Source organism: Myiozetetes cayanensis, unplaced genomic scaffold, assembly GCF_022539395.1.
Source record: "Myiozetetes cayanensis isolate MyiCay16 unplaced genomic scaffold, myiCay2020 scf27, whole genome shotgun sequence".
In the NCBI taxonomy this organism is placed as follows: domain Eukaryota; kingdom Metazoa; phylum Chordata; class Aves; order Passeriformes; family Tyrannidae; genus Myiozetetes; species Myiozetetes cayanensis.
In genome coordinates this window covers 3126311-3148636 of record NW_026087488.1, presented here as the reverse complement: position 1 = coordinate 3148636, position 22326 = coordinate 3126311, and the positions used below count along the sequence as shown (strand labels likewise).

Here is a 22326-nt window from a genome sequence, read left to right as displayed (position 1 = left end):
GCGTCTGGAGTAAATAGCCTTTCCCTGCCTGCTCGCCCTTGTCTCCCCGGTGTCGGGGAGGAAAAGGGACCGGCGGGTGGGCGGGAGGCAGGGGCTGGGTTAACCTTATCAATCTCCGCCAGTCATTTATCCCCTGTCATAGCAACACGAGCAAACACTCACTTAGTTGCTACGGTTTCCCGGGGATAATGGGGTCTGGTGCGCGGAGCAGAGAGTAATTACACCGCTTCTTTGAGGGAGCAGCCGCTAAAAGGAAAAACAGGCCAGCAGGTACCTGGTGCAAACTGGGAGTCCTGGGGGAGGTGACGCCCTGGAAGCAGGAGGGTTAATTACACCGGCACAGCACGGCTTGGGAGTTGGGGACTTGTCCCCTGGCCAACTGTTTAATTTTGATTTTTTTTTAAATGAAGTACTTAAAAAAAATCGCCTAATTAATTTTCTATGAAAACAAATTATTATGGACATGAGCTGCTCAGCTGAAATAACCAGGCAAATGAAAGCTGACTGGAGAGCTCCTCACGGGCCTGTGTGGGATATTTTTGTATTTGCAGGGCTCTGAGGAATTAATGCTTGGTGGGCACCTGTAATCAGCCCAGCTGCAGGAGGGCTGGTGCAGGCTGTGCTGTCGCTGTGTGAGGAGGTGTTTCTGCTGCAGTGACTGCCTCAGTGTCAACAGGACCCTTCAGTTTTAACTTTGGTGTAGTCAAGGTAAGGCCAAAAACTTGTTTGAGGTGGAGGAGTTGGGGAAGGGACTTGCTGTAGGGAGATGGTGCTGAAAGTACGTGAACTGAAAAAGCAGGCTGATAAATTTGGGACAGAAAAATGTTAGGGGTGTTAAATACAGAGCTGCAGCCTGGCTCACAGAGTGAATGATCCAGGAGTCTCTGGAGGCTGGCAGGGTATTCTGGATAAGAATTGCTGTGTTGTGTTCTAGTCTTACACTCTTCTTGAAGCACCTGCTCTTGGAGGTGGTCAGATAGCAGGTACTGTGCTCACTGGACCTTTGGCATGGCCTGCTGTGACTGTGTTCTGTTATTGAGGTAAAGATACATGATGTTCACGTTGCAGTTCTGCTGAGGAAAATGGCCTTCTTTCACAGAAGAGCCTGAAATTCTTTGAAGAGCAGTCAAGTCAAAGGGCTGTGTCTGCCTTCCCTTGTTCCCTTCACTCAGACCCCACCAGAAGACTTTCCTCTCCCAGACTGAAGTTATGTTCTTAGGTGCTTTGGCTGAAGAGCACAAGTTTTATCATGGGGAGAGCAGAAGCAGAGCTACATCAGAGCTGCAGGCAGGGATGTGCTGGGTTCTGCATCCTCAGGGATGCTCCAGGCCCCACGTGAAGGGGTTGGCTCACTGCAGGGCAGAACTCCTTCTGTGCAGAGCTCCCCTGTGCTCCTGTGCCAAGGGCAGCCAGGTGGACACAGATTTAATGAGGTTTTGTTTCACATGACTTCCTCCATCACAGGAAAGGAACAAACAGGTGGAGCGCTTTTAAAGCAGGTCATAGAATATCGATAAGGGCTCCCTTTTAATCCTGAATTCAAGTTAAAAAACAGAATCTTGGACTGGGACGTTTTCTTGCTGTAACACTAAGTGCTTGTGCAGTTTGTTCTGCAGGCAGTGTACTTGCAGGTGGGCCAGGAGCTGTGGATTTCTCTTGCTCTCTCACTGGCTGATTCTACCCTTCCTTAAGTCTGTTGAGAGGAGGAGAGGGAGGGGATGGCTGGGTGAGGTAGGTGCTAACTGGATTATTTTTGAGAGACTGCAAGAGAGGGACGTTTCCCCACAGTCCATGGAAATGACTCCCCAGGCTGATGTGGTTTTGCTATCTTGATGTTTCTGATTCCACTGTACTCCTTGTCCTGTACAGAGATAAGGGGGAGGATGCTTCAGGCCTTCCAGATAACGGTACCATTCCTCTGGCATCATTCCCATGCCCATGAGAGACAGTCCTTTCCCTCCAGTCCTGCCTCTGCCCCAGCAGACCGTGTCCCATTCTTGTTTCCTTCTCTGAGGTGCTTGTGTCACTCCCCACCAGGCTTTTCCCAGAGGCAAAGGTGCAAAGCCAACTTAGATGAGAGGAAACAGCACATCCCCATCCGCCAGAAGAAAATGCTCCTGTAAATATTTTTGGGGAATAATCTCCCTGAAGACTGTTTTGGGATATGATGGCTTTTCAGGCAGTATTTTGTATTCCTTCTCTCTTTTCAGATGGTGCTCAGGGAATGGTGGAGAACAGAAAGCGTATGCTGAGTAACAAGAGGCAAAAGAGCATGACATTGCTTGTTTTTGTTCAGTCACGCTGAGCAAAGCTCAGTGTGCTGTGAGGCTGGAGAATGCATTTAGGTCTCTCCTGAGAGAAATGCTCAGCTGATGCGCTCTGTTCTGACTCGCCTTCAGCTCTGTTGGAGCAGATAAAGCTCTGCTGAGGAGGGGCAGATGTTTTCAGCACAGCTTTCCACCCTGAAAGCTCGGCTGCTGGCAAAGCAAACTCCTCTGCCCTGACTGTGATGTGGGGCTCGTCTCCAGCTCCAGCTTTTATGCTAAACATCCATCCCGGAGCCACTGAGTGCTGCTCACGGTGTGGCTGTGTGCACTGAGCCTCACCAGTGGACGCAGAGTGTGGGCTGTGCTGTTCCTCAGGTGTGCCTGAGTGGGAGGGAGGAATGCATGGTGTAGCTGAAGGGTAATTTAATATATGCATATGTGTGTGGGGGGCTACATGTGCATATAATCCTGTAACCACACATCACAGGCTTAGAAAATCTCTGGAAAATCCCAGGCCAGCCATTCTGTGTGAAATTGTAGCTTCTCTGTTCTTCTAACCCTGCCCCGGGGGCGGGAGCCGCTGTATTCTTTTGCTGCTCATGCTTGATTGCTCCCCTGTGTGTGAGCTGCTGTGGGATGTGTGTGGGGAAGGTGTTCTCTCCTCGCTTGAGATCGTGAAGGAGATGAAAAGAGCATGAGGTGTTCTGGGACCAAATGGAAATGCAAACCCACAGCACGTGTAGCACTGAGCAGAGCGGGGAAAGCAGCTGGTAAATCGAAGGTGCCAGGGTTCAAGGATTTCTTCCAGGGATGATCCCTTTCAAGAGTGATCATCTTAACTAATGTAGTAAAGGTTTAAAAAATTGAACGTGACACTTCTGTCTGTCCTTCCTGCCTCAACCCTCTTTCCTGCAGCTTCCTATCTCCTCCATTCCTCACTTTGCTGCCCAGTTCAGGCTGTGCTGAGCCCTCGCCCTTTTTATACATCTGTCCCCTTGCTCTGAAAGAAATCTGTGCTCTGTATGGAATTCTCCCTCTTCTCTCCTGCCTGTTGCAATCACTCAGTTTTCAGACTCTTTCCAAAGATCAGATGGTCAGGGAGGAGAGAACTGGTTCACTGTTAGTAACTGGTTTGGCTCTGGTTTGGACGGAGCTGTCAGTTCCCTGGCACAGGTTGGTGTTTCTGTGCTGGGGGTGAGTGTGGCACGTGTAGGCTCAGCACAGAGAGGGAGGGATGTGCACAAGCTGTGTGTGTGCCTCTGTAACAGGGCCAAGGCCACCAGCCTGTGATGCCTCCGTGCATCTCCACGCAGAGAGCTCTGTGTGTGGGCAGCAGATAGCAAGGGTAGGTGCAGCACTGACCCACAGGCACTGCTGGGTAACTGTGCTATGGATTGAGACTGGAACAAGTGTTTGCTCGGGACCTACGGCACAGTTGGCAGGTGGTGCACCTTCCTGCCGTTGTATCTGATTTCTGTTTGCCAACCAGCATCCAACACGTTATCTCTGCCCAGCAGGTATGGTTTCAAAGCTGGCAAGTGTCTGTTCTGGGGGAGGTAAGTATTAAGACGTGGAAATTTATGCATTAGGGCTTGTGAGATGCTCGCTCTGCTGGGGAGCAAATCCAGCAGGTTAAAAGCTCGGTGCATCAAGTTGAAATGTTTTGGCTGTGCCTGTCCCCTGGTGCTTTCCCTTCACCCAGGCTGCTGTGGTGGGACTCACAAGTGCTTGGCTGCAGAGTCTCTTCTGGGAATGTTTCTCCCATGAGCACACAGAGGTTGGCTCTTGCTGCCTTCACTGACGGTGCAGCTGTCACTGAACACGAGGAATCGCTGGTGTGACCGTGCCGGGGACAGGAGCCACGGCAGGAGATCTGCTGCAAGAGGTGCTGTCTTCAGCATCAGAGAATGCAAACAAGCTGCTGTTGTAGGCTGTAGTTATAAATATCAGGCTATTATGGAGGCAGTTTTAATGAACTAAATGACTTGCCACTATTCATGCTGATTGTAGCGTGGGTTTTTGTTTGTTACCCCATTAAGAGGTAAAAAAAAAAAAAGGCAACTGTAGCTTCTTTGTGTCCTTTTAGCGTGGCTTTCTCTGTCAGAATTGCAGAACTGGGGCTCTGGAGGTGGGAAGGCAGAGATTATTCTTACAGACAACGCTCTTCTCTAGTTTGAAATGAAAAATCAGAACTGACAAAGAGTGTCTGGCTTTTTTTTTTTTTTTTTTGAGAGTACCATAAAATCTAAACTTCCAGCCTTGCCTTCAAGGTATTTCAAGATATTTATTAGCTTATATTTTATGAGGATGATGGTATGTTTTTATCGCTGTCTGTGGGTGAGAGTCTGTCTCCTTCCCCTGTGTGAGGTGCCAGCAGATCACCTCCCTTTGGTTTGCTGGAAGAGTGGCCCTTTGGGGTGGTTAATGAGGCTCTGCCAAGTGCTGCCCTGGGTGGAATGACAGCTGGTGTTTGCTTCTTCCAGGTGTGATCCCTGCCACTCCTGCCCAGCCTGGTGCCATGGCTGACATGATTTTCGGGAGCGGGACGGGCCAGTGGGTTTGCCCCAACGACCGGCAGCTGGCACTGAGAGCCAAGTGAGTCCTTGTCACCCTCCTCCTCTCTTTCCAGCCTCAGCTCTGGTCTGAGTGCTTTCCTGGTGTCTGTGTGGAGCCCTGGTCTGCTCTCCTGTCACACAGACCCCTCTGTACCCTGCCTGGTGGGACAGGAGCCTGCAAAGCTGGGGCTCGGGACTGCCAGCCTGCAGTGGAATGTGCAGTGGGGTGGGAATCCATCCCACCAGCCCTCCCCTGGCTGAAGGGAAGGGCTTGGAGGCAGGCTGGTATCTCTGCAGCACCCTAAATATATTTGATAGCATCCCCCAGCTGCCAGCAGCACTCTTTTGTTTTAGGAGCTTGTCATTTGATCTCGTTTTCCCCTGAAGTTAAAATTGCTGCATAACCTAAAGACTGAAAGGAGGGAGATGAGTCAAGCGCTAGAACTGCATTTCTTTCTTGGATGCTTTCCTCCTCTGGCAGCTGGTACCATGCCACTGCCACCTCTACTCTTGCCTGAACCCCTGGGGTCATCCTGCTGTGCAGAGTGTTGGAAAATAGGAGGGCACCCCATATTTTGGGGGACTGCCTGGCTGTGAACAATGCACACCACTGCCACTTGTCCAGCCTGCACCTGAAAGCCTCAGTAAGACAGCTGTGCCAGAGAGTGCCCTGTATTCTGGTAGCAGCCATAACTTTATCCACTGACCTCTAAACCCCTCCTGAATGGTAATTAATTGAGCTGTGAAAGCTCCTGCCTGTCACTAAGTGAGCCAAGGAGAACCATCAGCTGCTGTGTGTGAGGCACAGAGGGAAGTGGTTTGCTGAAGTCCTCGTGTGAACCTGGTTCAGACCAAGCAGGGGAGTTGCCAAATTTATATTTCCAAGCATGCCCAGTGATTTGTGTGTTTGAACAGAGGACCTCAGAAGCGTGTGATCCGGAGGGAGGAGGATGCAGGCAATCCCTGTGTTTGGGAGTCTGCTGTTGGCATTTGTGGTGTCTGGCATCAGCACCCCCCTCTGCAAGGGTACCCCCAGGAGCAGGGTAGCCATTCCCAGGGGCACTGGGCAGAGACAAACAGGATTGAGGGTTTGGAGTGGTAAAATACAAACGGGAGCAGAAAGGGAAGTGAAAGGGCAGGGAGAGACAGCAGAGCACTTGAGATGCTGGAGGAGTGACGTGGTCAGTGAGAGGAGACTCCTGATTTGGGTGTTACTCATGGAACAGGCCCCTCTGATGGAAGGCTGGCGTGGGTCCGTGCCTGGCAGGTTTGGCCTGTGGGGCAGGGCAGGGGTTTTGTGCTTTCCTTTCACAGCTGAGCCCTGCCCTCCACCCCCTCCCACAGGCTCCAGACGGGCTGGTCGGTGCACACATTCCAGACTGAGAAGCAGAGGAAGACGCAGGCTCTGAGCCCGAAGGAACTTGAGGTCATTCTGGAAGTCATCCGCAAGGCAGAGAAACTGGACATCATCGAGCAGCAGCGCATCGGGTACAGTCACGTTCATTTGTCCCCTTCCCTCCCAGGGAAAGGTCAGCACAGACAGAGGAGTGGCTCTCCCGCCTGCCTGAGCTCAGCCCCCATCAGTCAAAGCATCCCTTTGGTCAGTTATTTTCCCCTCCCACGTCGCTTGTTTGGAGGTGACCAGCGTTGGGAAGGATGGGATGTTTTCCTTCCCTCCACATCTTGAGCCTTTCTCACGCCTTCTTTGAGCCTCGGGGCTTGCCGAGGTTGCAGCCCTGACACAGTCCCTGGGAAATGCAGCCTGTGCTGAGGCAGCTGCCCCAGTGGCTCTGGAGGAGGCTGGGAAGATGCCCAGTGCTAGTGGACGGATGGCTCAGAGGCCACTGCTGGCAGTGCAGTCAGGTTTTCCCTCGTCTGCACCAGTCCCCTGGGATTTTGCCTGGAGCAGTGAATGAGTTGATGTTCTAGTTGGCTGAGCCCTCTGGATGGGTTTGCTAGCTTGAATTATTTAATTTACAGGCATCCTTTTGCTGCTGCAGATTTCCATTTGCTCTCAGTCCTGCTGGAGGTCTGGCCTCAGCTGTGTCTGTGATCGTCCTGCACTACCTTAAAGCCAGGGAGCTGGGCAGTCCTGTAGCATTTCCCAGCAGCTTCTGTGCTCCTGAGACAGGAACCCCCAGTGACTCCCACCCTGTGTACAGCAGGCCCCTTCCTGCCTCTCCACCTCCCTGTGCCGAGCGTGCTAATGAGGGCTAACGAGAACTGACAGTGATGTTTTTGTGATAAATGGGAGACCCCAGCAGCAGCCAGTGACCCTGAGGAGCTGGTTGTTCCTGTGTGGTGGTTGGTGTAGCTGCAGCAAGTGACACTCTAGCTGTTCCCCTGCCGAAGCATTCTCTGAAATGCCTTTGTTAACTCCTGGGAGTTCTCTTGTGCCGAAGTCGAGGATCATAAATCCAGTAATGATGGCTCGGTCTGGCTGTGCAGTCTGACCTCACCACCACAGGCAGTACCTCTTTCAAACAGACCTTGCCTTCCTCTCAGTGTGGGGCTTGGTTGATGGGGCATTAGCAGTAATGAGGATGGGATTGCTTGGATAGCAGGAATCACTTCCTCCCTGAGCCTCCTGCACACGCGTGGCTGTGGCTGGTCACTGCCACTGGTAAATGGCCTGGCTCTTACTGTCCCCATCTACAAGTGGATGCCTGAAGATTGCCTAGCAGTGATCTCATGACAGCAGCCTTGCTCTGCATGCTCTCCACATCCTGCATCCTAATTGCTTATCCTGCCTTCCTTCCCTTTCCTGGTCCTGCTGCTCTGGACCTTGTGCATACATATGTGCTTCCTGCCTTCCAAGCGGGCTGTGGAACGAAGCAGAGAGCAGTTACTGGCATTCCTGTACTGCAGCCAGGCTCATTTTGGTCTGATGGCTTCACTCTGGCCTTCCTGCTTCTAATGGGATGTGGGCAAGTCATGTGCCTGCAGCACTGCTGTCAGGGACGTGTAAAAATGGAGAGGGCTTGGCAGGTCTAACTCCTCTGCCCTTTCCTGGTGCTTTCTGACTTGCCCTGCCCTGAGTATTAAAAGCTTTCCCTGCTCTACAAGCAGGAAATGTTTGTGCTGAGACTGTGGCCCCAGTGACACTGAGCTCCCTGAAGCGTTTAGGATCAAGCTCTTTGTGTGAGCTCTGTGCCCACTAGCTCAGTCAGGCCTCTCTGTGGTATTCCCTCTTTGATTATTCTGAGCTCGGTGAATGTTGGTAGACGGGCTTACAGGGGTTTACATCTCCTGAAGACCAAGAGCCAGCTGATAGGGAAGCACTGAGTGCAGACACTGAAGGGAAGGTACATATGGTCCCAGCACGGAAGAGGCAGAGGTGAGCTGAGTCTGGAGCACAGCCTGCAGGTTTCTGGCAAGCCTCAGTGCCAGGCGCTTCCCTTTCCAAGGTGAGTGCTGTGACCTCTGCTCTGCCTCTCTCCCCGCAGGCGCCTGGTGGAGAGGCTGGAGAACATGAGGAAGAACGCCATGGGGAACGGGCTCTCGCAGTGCCTGCTCTGCGGGGAGCTGCTCGGGCTGCTGGGCAGCACGGCTGTCTTCTGCCAGGACTGCAAAAAGGTGGGCTTGGTCACACAGGTTCCTGCTGTTCCTGGTAGCAGATCTGTCTAGGAAAGGCTGCCAGGCCTCTTGGAAGCTGGATAACTCTGCACAGTTAATTTGGCCCCGCTTGTGTAGATCAGTGCTGTCAGACCATCAGGTTTTCTCTTGCTTGTCTTATTCCTCAGGATCCCTAAAGTACCTAAACTGGCCGTAGTAGTGGGATGGGGTGTCTCAGCCCCCCCTGCATCTCCCACTTGGTGACAGAAATGTACAGTCATCAAAGACAACTCATAACAGAGCCCGTGAGCTTTGCTGTGCCCTTAGACCTTCCAGCCATGCCTCTCTATGAGAACTCGAGTCCACCCTCGCATTCCAAACCAGTGTGAGTTTTCCAGCCCTGTGCCCCAGTGACTGCCTGTGTTGTGTGTGTTAACAGGACTTCATGGGTGCTGTTTGGGCACCAGTTTTCAGGCAGACTGCTGCTCTGCCAGCGCCCCAGGGACGATTGCTTCTGGTCTAGGCTCCGCAGCCAAGGGGTTAATCTGTATTGCTGTGGAGATGATGATCTCCAAGGCAACCACCTTATCCTGCCTCTGCTGGGAGGCTGGTTTTCCTGCACTTGAAGCCCATCTTTCCCTGGGGAGACACCTCTGTAAGTTGCTCACCTCAGTGTGTTGCCCATGCAGGGGTGAGGGTACCCGCTGTGTGCTGGGGTGTTTCTGACTCGATGGTGGTTGGGTGGAAAGGAGCAGCCTGTGCTGACTCTGTCCCTGTTGGGTACTGGCATCAAGGAGACACTTACCAGTGTCACCCAGCCTGTCACTGAGGAGATGTCCTGTGGAGCCCACAGACTACAACCTGCAGCTTTACTGTGGAGTGCTGCCTGTTGGCACCTCTGTGGTTAAGCAGCCATGCAGGCCACGGTGGAGAACCTTCAGTGCTGTCACTGCTGGAGTTAGTGAGATGCAGAGCAGGCTGCCAGGCTGGGGCTGCACTGGTCCACAGTTGGCTGCAGCATTGCTCTGGAAGCTCTTGGGGTAGAGGGAAGGGTGTCCCATGCAGTCAGACCCGAGGTCCCAGCACCCTCCCATCACACTTGCTGGGCTGGGAGCTGCTGGGAGCTGTGCTGCCTCTGCTCTCACGTGGGTTTCTCCACCAGATCCAGTTTGCAGAAGTAGCTTGACTGATGCAGGGATTGCGCAGAAGGTTGCTTGTAAGGCAGTGCCTGGGAAAGGAAATGCAAATCTTTGCGCGCCTGGGTCCTGAGCCAGGGAGAAAGTAGCTCTTGAGGAAGGGGTGGGGAAGGAAGCAGCAGTAGAGCACTGGGAAGTGAAAGGTCTGGTTTGAATGGGAGCTGTGGGGCAGCTCTGAGAGGAGCATGGTCTGTGTGCACGTGGCCTGTGGAGAGTGGGTGACAGACAGGAGACGGCAGGCTGCTTCCTGCGTTTCAAGCGTGTGGAATAACAGGATGTGCTGTATTCCCGCCTTCTTCCCCTGGCAGTTCTGCTCTCACCTTGTCAGAAACTAGCTAGGTCACGTTGCCACAGGGCTTTCTAACCTCCCTCCTGTGAGCCCAGTACACTACTGAGGAGGCAGAAGGTGATTCAGACACTTCCCAGCCTTTTCCATCTGCAGCTGCAGAGTGGAACCCCCAGCTGGTGGCAGAGCATGAGCCTGAGGCTCTGGGAGGGCTGTGACCAGAAAACCCCAGAGAAAGGATGGTGGTTTTTTTCCTTGATTTATGGTTATTCCCTTTTTTGTCTGGAGTCTGTTGGGCAGTTCAGGAGCATTCATATCCAGGTTGATTTAAGTGAGACCTTGCTTTTCCTGTGTGCATTTTGCAGCTGCTTGCAGCTTGGCTGCACTTTTCAGCTGCGTGCAAGCCTAGGGGAGTGCTGCCTGAGTGCCCTGGGCTTCTCCCCTTACTCCTTTTTAATGTTGTGGAGTGAACTCAGGGAACAGTCAGCCCTCCAGCAGAGCACACAGAGTGAACTCCTACTTTAAGCTTGTTCCCTCTTGTCCAGGGACATCCATCACTTGTGCAGTGCTGTATGCAAGAAGCAATTTGTCAGGGAATTATGGATTTTTAAAGATCATATTTTTCTTGCAGGCAGTGCTCTGTTACCATCTCATTGCAGCTTGTTTAATTCAATAACTGGAATTGTAATGATGCATCTGAAACACAGCAAAGAATTTATCCTCACCTTCTGCTGAATAGAGCTTCTTGCATCTCTTGTAGCCTGATGGGTTCTCCAAGTGCCACATTCTGCTTTATGAAGAATGCTTTTAATATTAGTTTTGACTATCTTAGAAATGAAGGCATTATAGCAAGACAAAGAATGCATGCAAATCCAGATGTGTTAATAGGAGTAGCTAGACAAAGCACAGTGTGCCATTTACCATGCAGAGGGTATCATGTATAAAAGGTGAAGTGTAAGTAGGAGAAGAAAGTGCTTTGTCTTGTATTTAATGAGAGATGGGTCTGCATTTAATGTCCTTGATTTTTATGTCTTCTTCTGAGGGGTTGTGAGTGATGCTCAGTTTTCCAGTTAGTCTGCAGAGAAGGGGAGGAGGAAAATTTATGGCTTTTTTAAGGAGTAAAATCGGTTGGAAACTTCCACTAGAGGGAGCGTTTGAATGTGCTATTCGTGTGGGGATTGGGATCTTTGAGGGTATTTCGGACTGAGTTCCTCCCTCAGGTTTTGGGTTGAGGGAGGGAGAGTTTGGGGTAGCTCAGGTGGTGTCTGCTAACTAAATCTGCAAATCCCCCATGGCTTGAGTTTTGATGCACCAGACCCAATAGGTTGTTCCTTCCTTCCTTCCCTGTGAAAATGAGGATGGGAACAGCAAGATGGAGAAGAGCACCAACCTCTGTGGGGCTGCTGGTGCCTCCCTGCTTTCTGTGCAGCCTAAGTTGGGAACAGACCTTCCTCTGGACTACACTGTCCAAAAAACAGTTGGGTGTTTATTCATGCAGTGGTGCCACTGCCTCAGGTACCATCATTCTGCCACCTTCCTCCTCCAGACCTGCGCTCTGAGGGCTGAGAGAGCCACTGAGCCCTTTGTCCCTGGACACAGACCCCCAGGCTCAGGGGAACCTGGTTAGGGGGATATGTAAGACCTTACCTGGGGATATCAAATTCTCATGTATTTCTCAGCAAGGTTTTGCTCTCCTGAGCCCTCTTTGCGAGTGGCTTTTGCTCTGGGAGGATCAAAGAATTCATCCAATTTCTCATTCAAGCTGTATGCCAAGGCTGATAGGCATCAGCTTCATTATATGATATTAGGTGATTCAGGTTGTAAATGGCTTGTAATGCCAGCGGAGACATGAAAGTTCCCTTGTGCAGCAATAAGGGCTGTCAGGGATTCAGGAAATGTGTGTGTAGACGTGGTCCTGCCCACTTCCTAAACACCACAAATCAGCAGCAAGGAGCATGTGCTGACCTGGAGGGGAGGCTGTGGGGTTTAAAACTCTGTGTGTGTGTGAGGGAAGAGAGGAGAGGAATTCCAGTCTTGTACTTGGTTACAGCTGCTTTCCATGCCACAGAGATTGGGTTTAGGATTCAGAGGAATAAGAAAACCATTCATGAGGTTTGATTTGACCTGTGCAGTTCTCTTCTTTCTCTGGAGTCAAGGACTGTGCTGTAGATTTGCCTTTGTCTCGTGTCCATATAGATCTGAAGCAGCTTCCTGCAGTGAATGGTTCTGCAGGACAAATAAGAACATTGTGCCATGTTTAGGTTTCTAAAGAAAGCAAAACAGAGCTCTTTGGAGAGGTTTTTGTCAACCTTCTCTCTCCCAGGGGCTCTGTGGCTGTGGGGAGTTGCCAAAACCACCTCTTATTTTTGTTTTTTTCTCTCCTTGTTTCAGAAAGTTTGCACCAAGTGTGGAATAGAAACCGTCGGAGCCCAGAAACGTCCTCTTTGGTTGTGCAAGATCTGCAGTGAACAGAGAGAGGTAAAATACAGCTGTGGAGAAGTGGGGATCAGCAGCTTTCACCTGCCTGCCCCAAGTCTGTGCAGAGCCTGCCTGAGCTCTTCCCTGTGCCTGGGCACTTATTGTGAGGCAGCTTGGGATGGGGTTTGGGAGGCTTGGCTGGAGGCCAGGCAGGCTCAAAACACACACAGTAGTGACAACTTTGGTTTATGAGGGGGTGGAGGAGAAAAACTTTGGCTTTGTGGAACTTTCCTAATCATGTCCATAAAGAGACTGTTGCCTTACACTCTTTCCCTCCTGGCTCTGTGGCAAATAAACTCGGCTAACTGGGTTTTTTAATACAGCTTCAGAGATGTAGAGCATAACTGCAATATTTGTCCCTCTAAAAATAACTAGGATTGCAGCTTTTAAATCTGTTTTCCTCTCTGCCTGCAAAAATCCCGTAACTTGCCAGTGTGAGACTTACAAGGCAGGTCTCTACATTTTTATATCCTTCATCCTCAACTTTACACTGCAAGAAAAAGTAATGGGCTGCCTCAATTCCTGTCTGCCAGCCAGCCTCCACCAACACCAGGGCTCGCTGCTCTGTGGCCAAGTCCTCGAATTTGTTCTGTGATCACAGACAGATTTTCACTTGTTCCCATCAATTTGTTTTGCTTGTGGTCCTTGAGCCTCAATCCAGTGCAGCTGTTTCTGACAAGTGTGTAACCTGGGTGCTCTGCTATGTCAGTTTGTGAGGTGTGGTGACAGCATTTGTGCAGGTGTTAGAGAGGCAGAAGGTGGTTTTGTTTTTTTTTTTTAATCCTAGTTGTGGAAACTTGGCATTGCTTGGGTTTTCCATTGGAGGGGGTTGTTTGTGTGGGAGCACTCGCTAAGTCCGTGTTCAGGTAAGAAGAGGGATATGTAACTTTGGAACAGCAGTGTGGGTAGGGCAGGCAGAGCTCCTTGGATTTTGATAATAATTCGATACTCTGAATCATCCAGATGTTTTGAATTCCAGATAGAGATCCCAAAATAGAGAGGAGGCAGGTGTAGTAGGTATTTTCTGTGCTCTGCAGGGAAATGGGTATGGGACTAAAATTTACTTTATTTCTTTTAGCCTGTTTATTTTTCCACGTTTCCTGGTTTTTATTTATCTCAGTCTGTACAACTGGTATTTTATCCTATTTCTTCAAAAAACAATAAGAACTCTGGTCACTGGACAGAGAATATTAACCTGTCTGGTATGTGTTACCTGTGGCCAGTGTGTGAGGGTACGATAACCTTCGGCACTCGCTCTCTCTGCGAAACCTGAGATACAACCAAAGTGCTTTCCTGATGGAAAAGGATGGAACTTTCCTTCTTAGGCTAACTAAAATATAGCCCCATCTTGCCTCCCAAATCTAAGCTTCAGCTTTGTTTTTCAGTTCTATTTAAGGTCAGTTCAGGTCTGTCTCCTTTCTTGTTTATGATGGTGCTGGTGCCCTGAACAGGAGAAGGCTGGAAGGGTCACAGTGTGGACACGCAGCCAGACATCAAGTCATGCAATACCCTCTGTCTTCCCACGTGCCCTGCCTTTATTTTGAGGGAATTGGGATTTGAGAAATAGCAGAAACCTTGAGGCATGTCAGCCAGGGCAAGGAAGTTGAGGCAAATCAGAATAAATGCCTGGAAAGTGACTTTGATCAGTGGCTTTGGTCTTCTCTCAGTGTGTGAGGAAGAGATGAAGCTCTTGGGCCTCAGGCTGATGGCTGGTACAAGTGCAGCCCCTGAAGCTGGTTCAGGTGTAATGATATTACTGGGCATGCACTAAATTAACAGGTCTCTTTTAAGAGCTTGTGTTCACAACCAGTGCCTTGTTGCTGTCTGTTTCTGTGGTCTGTCTCATGTTGCCATCTGCTCTGGACCAAACCCATTTGGTCATGCTCTTTGCTGCAGGTGATATTTGCTATCCATGAGTGCAGATGGATGTCTGCTCTTTGGGATCAGATAGTCTCATTTCTGTCTAACCTCTGAATCCCACGTGTGGTGATGAGGTATCAGCCCCATTTTGTTTCCTGGAATCCAGGCAGAGAGCTTCAGGAACGCCCTGGAGCACTCAGGGTTGTGTGATGGAGTAACAAGTCACGCTTCTTCTCTCCCCTTGTCAGTGCACAACATGACTGAGCAAGGTTCTCCTTTAGCCAACAAAATAGGGAATTTAAGAAGGCTGGCCCCAGGCCACAGAGCTCTGGCAGCACCTAAACTTGATCTCTGTCGTGGGTGAGAGTTTGATGCTGGTGCAGTCCCCCTCCCCAGGTGTGTGAGGTGATTCCAGGTGAGGTGATTCCCATCAGCGCTGATCGCTGTCTACTTTTCTAAACCACCGCTCAAGCTGTTTGGGCATGATATTTGTGAAGCTCTTGACTCTGTTAGTGAGAGACTGCCAGGCACTGGAGTGGGAAAGGGAGGTCGTTTGGAAACCCAAGTGGACTAAATGGTGTTGGCTGGAGCTGATCAGCGTCATCTGGCTGGGAGGAGAGCCTTGCACTGTAATCATCCCCTTTAGCCTCTGCCATGCACTGAGGGAGCACTTGTGTCCCACGAGGCTCTCGGGCCAGGATGGTGGGGTTGGACATTCCCATGTACCAGCTAACAGCTGCAGTGTGGGGCATTGTTCCTACATGCCAGAGCTTTCATCCCTCCACCTCCCTTTTTATTATTTGTCCCTGCAGGCTTGATTTAAACCAGCGCAGCTTTAGTGACATGTGGCAGTCATCTCCCCCTTTTGCCGTGTGGACAGAATCTGAGCTGGCTCCAGTGGTGATTTAATCATCACTTAGCCTGGGTCAAATGAAGACCGAAGTAGCAAGCTGTTGTTTGGATCAGTTCTTCAGCTGGAATGGAGTGCCTGGTGTCCACAGGTCCCGTTGGGAATCCCAGCCTCAGCCACTCGGAGGTGTTCCGTGCTGCTTTCTGTTTCCTTGAAAACCTCCACTGGGAAGGCTGTGCTGCATAGCGATGAGGAACAACTTGCTCTGACACTGTCTTATTTCTGGAGAGTGGAGGCGATTAATGGGCCCTGCCTGCTGCTTTGCATCCCAGTCATCCAGAAACAAAGCAGAGCCTTTGGCAGAGCTGGAGCTGCTGCGCGGGATGGGCGCAGCGTGAGGGTCTCCAAGGGGCCAAGAGGAGCCGGGAGGAAAGTACTGTGTTCTAACGTGGCAGGGACCTGACAGAGCCTGGATGTTCCTCTTGGCAAAGAGAGCATCCCCAAGGACCAGCAGACACCCCTGCATCAATAGTGCATCTCTTCTTCCTGAGATAAGATAGAGCTCACCTGCTTTAGGCCAGAACTTTAGGCCTGTTGGAGGTGCCACTTGTCCCAGGTGTTTGCAGAGGCAGCTATGGAAAACCCTCTTTTGTTCTTCCAGGATTCTGTGGTTGTTTTCCTCTGCAATGTCTTCAGAGGGCAGTGGAATAAAAGCAGATGTGGACTGTGATTTAGTGTTCCTGCAAGCAAGGGTAGAAGCAAATTTGGTCAAGCTTTCGTTCAGCTTTGAGGGCAAGACACTCCCTCCCTTCTTCCCTCCTCCATGTGCCGCATCACCTTTCTTGCCTTTGATCTTGCTCTGCCTTTCTGAAGACAGCACGGAGGGCTGATCCTCCTTGGGGCAGTCCTGTTCCTGCACGTGGATAGAATCCCGTGGCATGATAGGGGTGCTGATCCCTGCCTGCAGCAAACACTGGCTGTGGGTTTGCAGTGAGTCTGGTTGCTAATGTGGCAGTGAAACACCCATGGGAATGAGTGCAGGGCAGAAAGGGAGCAGGTCCTCCAGTGAAACAGGCTTATGGCAGCAGCTGTCAGAGGAGCAGGACTTGCCTGGGAGGAGCAGTGGTGGATATATATACAGCTGGAATGATTCCCTGCTGCCAGACCTCTGGCAGAGCACGTGAGCTTGATAACAGCTTGGGCAGCAGTGCCCATGCTGAATTAGCTGCGTGTGGCTGGAGCCTGCCTGTCACCTCCTGGCCTGAAGGGGAAAAGGGACCTGCTGTGCTTTGTCAAATCCCTGCCCAGCCGCTTAACTCTCTGCACAGCCTTGTTTTGACTGATACCACCAGGTTCTGCAAAGCACCTTCCCGAATTACCCTTTTAAATATATATATATATATATATTATTTTTTATACATCCATAATTAGCGATGCTATCACCGTAATTAAAATCCTCTTGGAAGCATTCGTGCACATTTACATTTGAATTGACACATCCAAAATTGTAGCGATAATGAAAGCGGTTTCGGGAGAGTGGGGGGAGAGAGTGAGCTTTTTTTTTTTTTTTTTTTAATTTGAAAACCCCATGGAATATGAAAGAGAGCATCAGCTATCAGGGACCTGTTCAAAGTTTTAATTTGCCCCCTCTGCTTCACTTTCCTTTTAATTTCTTCTCCTTCACTACACGGTGTTTTCACGGCTGGCTGCGTTTCTCGGTTTATCACAATAAACCAAGCAGGGGAGGAACGGAGTCATCTCCTCCCTTTTGCCCCCAGGGCTTCCCTTTTCACACACACACACATACTCATACCATTTTGAACATTATAAAGCAACATAGCCCAGGGTTATTCCTGCCTGGCATGATGATTTCTTGGCAAAACACCACACTGATGGAGAGGAGTGTTTATTTTGGGTGACTCTGGATTGAATCGGAGCGATGTGCACCTGTTTGCAATTGAAAGAACTCATCAATAGCCTCTGCCATATTATTTTGGGGGTGGTGGCAAGCAGTTAGACTCAAAATAGTGTCCTCTAGAATAGAGCCACGGGGGGAAAAAAAAGAGGCCTGATTGAAAGGGGAATGACAAATTGTTGAAGGCTGGCAGGCACTGCAGCTTGAGAAACGTCGGGGTCAGGGGTGCGATAGATTCTGCTATTCCGGAAACAAAGCCCCGAATAGTAATTCCACTGCCTTTTAATTTTCCTCGTCCTCAAGTGCTGAATGTGGGAGTTGACAACAGATTGCTGTAAATAATGTAATTGGAAATCTCTGTGTTATGGAAAAGAAGATGAATGCAAATAACGAAGCCGGAGAGCGCTCGCTCTTTCTCCCTGCCAGTGGTTTGCAGCGTGCCAGAGCCACGGTGGAGAGCTGGGACAAAGTGAGTGTGTGGGCATGTGCTGCCTGCAGGCAGTGGCAGCGAGGTCCTCCTGGGGTGGCTGTGCTTCCAGGTGCCTTTCTCTTTACTGGGGCCCACGAGAACCTGCTGCCCCAGCTTTTGGGGGGTTGAGCAGTATTGCTGGTGTCAGCATGGGAAGCTAAAGGTAGTGGTTTTTCTCTCACCAAGCCTGGGCTGCTGTGAAGTGAAGGGCTGCAGGATGGGAACAGCAACCATGTGGCACAAGGAGGAGGTGGTGGAGCGAAATGTGGCTTTGCAGCAAAAGCAGCTCTGTTTAGGGGACATGGTTTTGGTGAAGAGAACTCTGGGGGGGCTGCAAGTGTTTGTTATGATTCCTTCAGCTGTGATCCAGTCCCTTCATCAGCAAGTCCTAATGTTTTCCCTGTTTAGGAGCTTGTTTCCAGCACTTGTATGCTCAGAGAAGTTTGGGCAGTAATGTGGGTTTTCACCAGGGCCCAGCAATGCTCTGTTAGGTCCCATTTACAGGCTGCGCCTGAAAGTGCTCAATAAAATACACATCTGGTTCTGCACGTCTCATCCTGTAGCTGTAATGATGGCTTGATGCAACTTTAATAGGAATATTATCATGGTTATAAAAGGCATTGAGCTCCCTGGACTTGTCATGGCTGTGGCTGTTAAATTGGTTTGAAGTAATAAAAGGAGTGTGGCGCTGAAGTTAACTCTCCTCCCCTGCTTTGCTTTGGGATAATTTAGGTGTCAGGGGAGGCAGAAGGACAAGGAGCCTGAAGGGAGTCAGTGTTTGGTGTGGATTTTGGTTGTGTTGGGTCAGTTTGAGCGCAGGGCCACGGACAGACGATGAACTGTGGTGTGGCTGCTCCGTCCTGAGCCACACACAGGGCCACCCCATCCTGATCTGGAGTAATGCAGATACTGATCTTTACTCCCCTCTGTCGAGCACTCAGAGCAAGGGTGATCAGTGTTCCATAAATCAGGTTGTTGCAAGAGACTGGAAGGGGCTGGCTGGTGAAATTGCAGCTCCACCCAAACTCAGGCTGCCATGGGGCATGGGATGGTGGGAACAACATTCTCTCCTCCCTGGCAAGAGTAAGCTCCTGCTAATAAACAGGAGTTTTATTCTTGAAGCGCCACTACAGATTTATTAATTTAAAATCAAGCAAGAGTTTTGCCGTAAGGCCGCTCTTGAGATCAGTCAAACTGCCATCCATATAGCAGTCAGCAGCATCGATCTGTTTTGATGCATGGGTACTAAAACTGACCCTTGTGCCCATGTGCAGAACACAACGTGATCCGTGGTGCTTTGGGATGGGCCGTGCTGCTAAACTGGGGTGGCAGAGGGACTGAATTCATACAGGGGGAGAGCATCTTGCTGCAGCTATTTTAGAGCTGATCTCAAAATGATTTCAGTGCTGCTGTAATAAGACCAAACTCTATTAGAGGCACCAATTTAAAGCGAATATGTATGCAGAGAATCAATTTTATACTACTATTACCACATCAGAGCTGGGTGTATTATATCATTAACTCTTTCTATAACGACTTGCTTTGGGGTAGTGAGAAACCCGGGGGGCGACCAGCCTTTGTTGCAGCCATCCGTGCTGTGTCTGATTGGTTTTATGGTGTGCCTAAATTGTAGTTCGCCTGAAGATAATAGGTCTCTCCAGTGCCTCAAATTAAATTACAGATGTTGCAAGGTCTGCTCAGAGAACGACTGTACCAAAGGGTTGTTTCCTCCCCAGCAGTTTGTAGAGGGAGGTGCGTGTGCCCCAGCTCCCCACCTAGCATCAGGGGGATGGGCAACCTGTTCTCCTCAAGCCATGGCACTGCTTGGGGTGCTGTCCTTGTGCTCCCACTGTGTCCTGTGGGCTCCCAGCCTTCCTCACTTGAGGGAGACCAGGGCTTAACCCAGCCTGCAGCTCCTGCATGGTGCATCTTTACCTGAGTTGCACTGGGCTAAGCTCCACGCAGAGCTGTCCGTCCCAGACTTAAAGAATACATGGCATTTCCCAGTTTTTGAGTTTGCAGGGATAGAAGAGCCTGTTCCTCCAGGGTGTCTGTGCTGCACTGACGTGTGCTGTTGTACACACTGTACCAAAGGCTGTGCAGTCCCCACGTGCTGGCAGAGGGGACAGAAGGAGCTGTGTCAGCTTGTGCCTTGACTGGCTGGGTCACTGTTTTGGCTGTTGGCACAGTGGTGAAGGAGCTGGTAAAGCGTCCTGCCTGCCAAGACCCCCTCTGTAGAAGAACTTGCAGTCTTGGGAAATTGGCTTCCCGGCTTTTTGCTTGGATGTGAGCCTCACCATCCTTCTGGGTTGTTACCCAGCAGGAAAATGTCGGTGTAATTGTAGGGTGCTCTCACCTCCTGGTTTCTAAATCACGAGTGTCTCTCTTGCACCCTTACAGTAACTGATGTGTGTGCTGGGTCACAGCAATGCTCTGCTGTCTTCTGCTGGGTGCTCTTCTTTTAAAAACCTTGCTATCAGGTTCCCCCCTGAGTTCAAATTGCCCTCGCTTGGTTTTCGAGTCCTCAAACACAGAGATTTGAGCTCTCTGTGTTGATGGCTCTGAACAAGGAAGCAGGCAGCCTGCTGAGCAATCTCCTCCCATCAGTGAAATGGGACCTCTGGTGTCCTGCTTTTTGTGCCTGCATGAGGGGAACTCCTGAGGGCCAGGTTTTGTCACTGCCCTCTGATCAAGCCCTAAATGCAAATTATGAATGTATTGCTGCAATTAGGGGGATCTGCATTTGCACCCGTTGCCATAATGGTGATACTGTTTGTAAAATCCTTTGGGAGCTTGGAGTGAAAGCACTGATCTTCACTCTGAACAGAAGTGCAAGGTTTCTACCTCCTTGCATGAAATAAAAAATGATATTTTTACTATATTAACGTATTTTTGCCCCGGTTGTCTCATTAGCACATTATTAGACTGCTGGAAGGCACAAAAGAATTAGGTTTGTTGAGGCCATTTCTCCTTGTCTGAGTTGCCACCCTTTTCCCTTCCTCTGGCTCACATCAGGCTTTATATTAAATATACTTAATAGAGCACCTTCATCATAAGCTGCATTAAAACTAAATTGGAGAGGAGAGGCTGTTCTTACAGGAGACATTACAGCTTAGTGCTCACAGTCCATTTCCTGCTGCAGGTTCAGGTTATTTGAGTGGTGTTCTTCTTGTTCTGGGGTTTTCAAGCTTGTTAAATGATCTGGCTTGGCCTGAATTGCTCTGTGAGATGAACACTGAGGTTGTGCCATTCGGTACAACATGAGGGGACGTTTCTGCTGTCCCCTTCTCCAGCTGTTGCCAGACTTTGACTCTCAGAAGTAAAGCAACCCAGGCTGAGGGACCCCTCCCAGGAAGAGAGACTTGTCAGGGCTTTCTGCTCCTCCAGCCAGTGCAGGACTTGTTTCACTCTAAGCAGAGCATGTGCTTGGGGCTGTTGCCACTTGTGGCACCTGCCTGCTCCCTCCTTAGTGCAGGACAGTGCACATCCCAGTGTGGTAAGCCTGGGGATGTGTATTTGACTCAAGTACTGCATCAGAGAAACATCCAGTCATGACCTGGAGAACATAAGAAGCTCTGCTCGATCACCTTCTGCCCCTCCTTCAGTCTGTGCCTGCTGCTCATTCCCATTTGTCATTTTTCAGTTGTGGAAGAAGGACCGAGGTGAAGCTGGGCTGACAAGGACTGAGGAGGAATTTGGGATGCTATAGTAGATGCAGATTGCAGGGGAACTGTTGGGCTCTGTGAGCTGGAAGAGTTGACTCCCCCATGTTTGAGTGGGGTCTAGGTAGCTCAGAGGGAATGGCTGGGCTGAGCTCAGTGGGCAGCTCATTTTGTGATGGTTGTGCTCTCATGCTGTAAAAACCCCAGGCTTAAGGTGCTGTGTCTCTGTCTCTGGCAGGTTTGGAAGAGGTCTGGGGCGTGGTTCTACAAAGGGCTGCCCAAGTACATCACGCCCTTGAAGAGCAGCAGCAAACCCATTGAGCTGCACTCGCAGCCGTGGCAGAGCGAGCCGGCCGTGCCGGAGTCGCAGAGCGTCGGGACCAGCCGATCCTTCACCTGGGCCAGGGGAAAAGGTGAGTTGTCTGCTGCATGCCCAAAAAGCAGGTGGGAGAAGGACCTGGCTTCTACTGTTGCTAGCAGAATTCTAGCTAATGGGGGAGGCCCTTGAGGGTTATCCCGCAAGGTGTGGCGTGTTTCCCGTGTGGGCTGTGCTGGGGTTTTATGCTGTGGTATGTTTTTTTGGTGTTCACTGTTAGGTAACTGCAGGGCCCAGACTAGTCCCAGTCCTCCTGAGCTCCTGTTCCTTCAGTCTATCCCTGCTTTCCTCCGTTCCTTGCAGCCCCCGCTGTTTTTCTGGGACTGCCAAGGGAGGGATGAGCCGTGAAAGAGGCACCTGTCTGCAGTCACAGCCCAAAGAGCTGCTCCTGCTGAACTCCTTGGGATTCTGCCACTGATGGACATTGCTGTGCAGCCAAGGCTGACCAAAGGCTGATCTCATTCCTCCCTCCTTGGGGCTGCTTGCTGCTTGCTTCTGCTGCTCTGCAGAACATCCCTGGGCAGATCCTTCAAACTGCTTTGAGATGAGTTAGAAAATACACCACCAGCATCTCGCTGGAGGCTTCCTGGGGCCTGGAGCAAGTGGGCAGAGACACTCTTCTAACAGCCAGTGGGCAGGAGAGAGCTGATACTGGCTGTGTCCTTTTGTACCTGACCCTCTGAGCAGGTGTCAGGGAAGGGTGAAGCTCTGTCCCCAGGCCTTGGGGAGGGGGCTGAGGTTTGCAGCATGGAGAGCTCAAGGCTGGGTTGTTCTTTAAATGTCTCTTGGAGAAGCTGTTGATTGGCCCTGTGCAGGGCTGAGGCCGGAGCACTGACAAGCCCGAAGGTTTATCCGCT

General features: G+C 50.6%; 1 protein-coding gene across 2 annotated transcripts in view; it reads left to right on the top strand.

The window, feature by feature from the left end:
• Positions 1 to 565: 565 nt before the first annotated feature.
• RPH3AL (rabphilin 3A like (without C2 domains)) overlaps positions 566 to 22326 on the top strand; it is a 35283-nt gene continuing 13522 nt past the window's right edge. The window contains exons 1-8 of one of the 2 annotated variants that reach the window (XM_050321801.1): positions 566 to 708; positions 3785 to 3823; positions 3970 to 4152; positions 4751 to 4862; positions 6167 to 6310; positions 8269 to 8398; positions 12251 to 12337; positions 21332 to 21506. In XM_050321801.1, the coding sequence (XP_050177758.1) occupies positions 4786 to 4862; positions 6167 to 6310; positions 8269 to 8398; positions 12251 to 12337; positions 21332 to 21506 (613 nt within the window). In that variant the 5' untranslated portion in view covers positions 566 to 708; positions 3785 to 3823; positions 3970 to 4152; positions 4751 to 4785. The remainder of the gene's footprint in view (positions 709 to 3784; positions 3824 to 3969; positions 4153 to 4750; positions 4863 to 6166; positions 6311 to 8268; positions 8399 to 12250; positions 12338 to 21331; positions 21507 to 22326) is intronic. The other variant, XM_050321802.1, reaches the window with a different exon arrangement.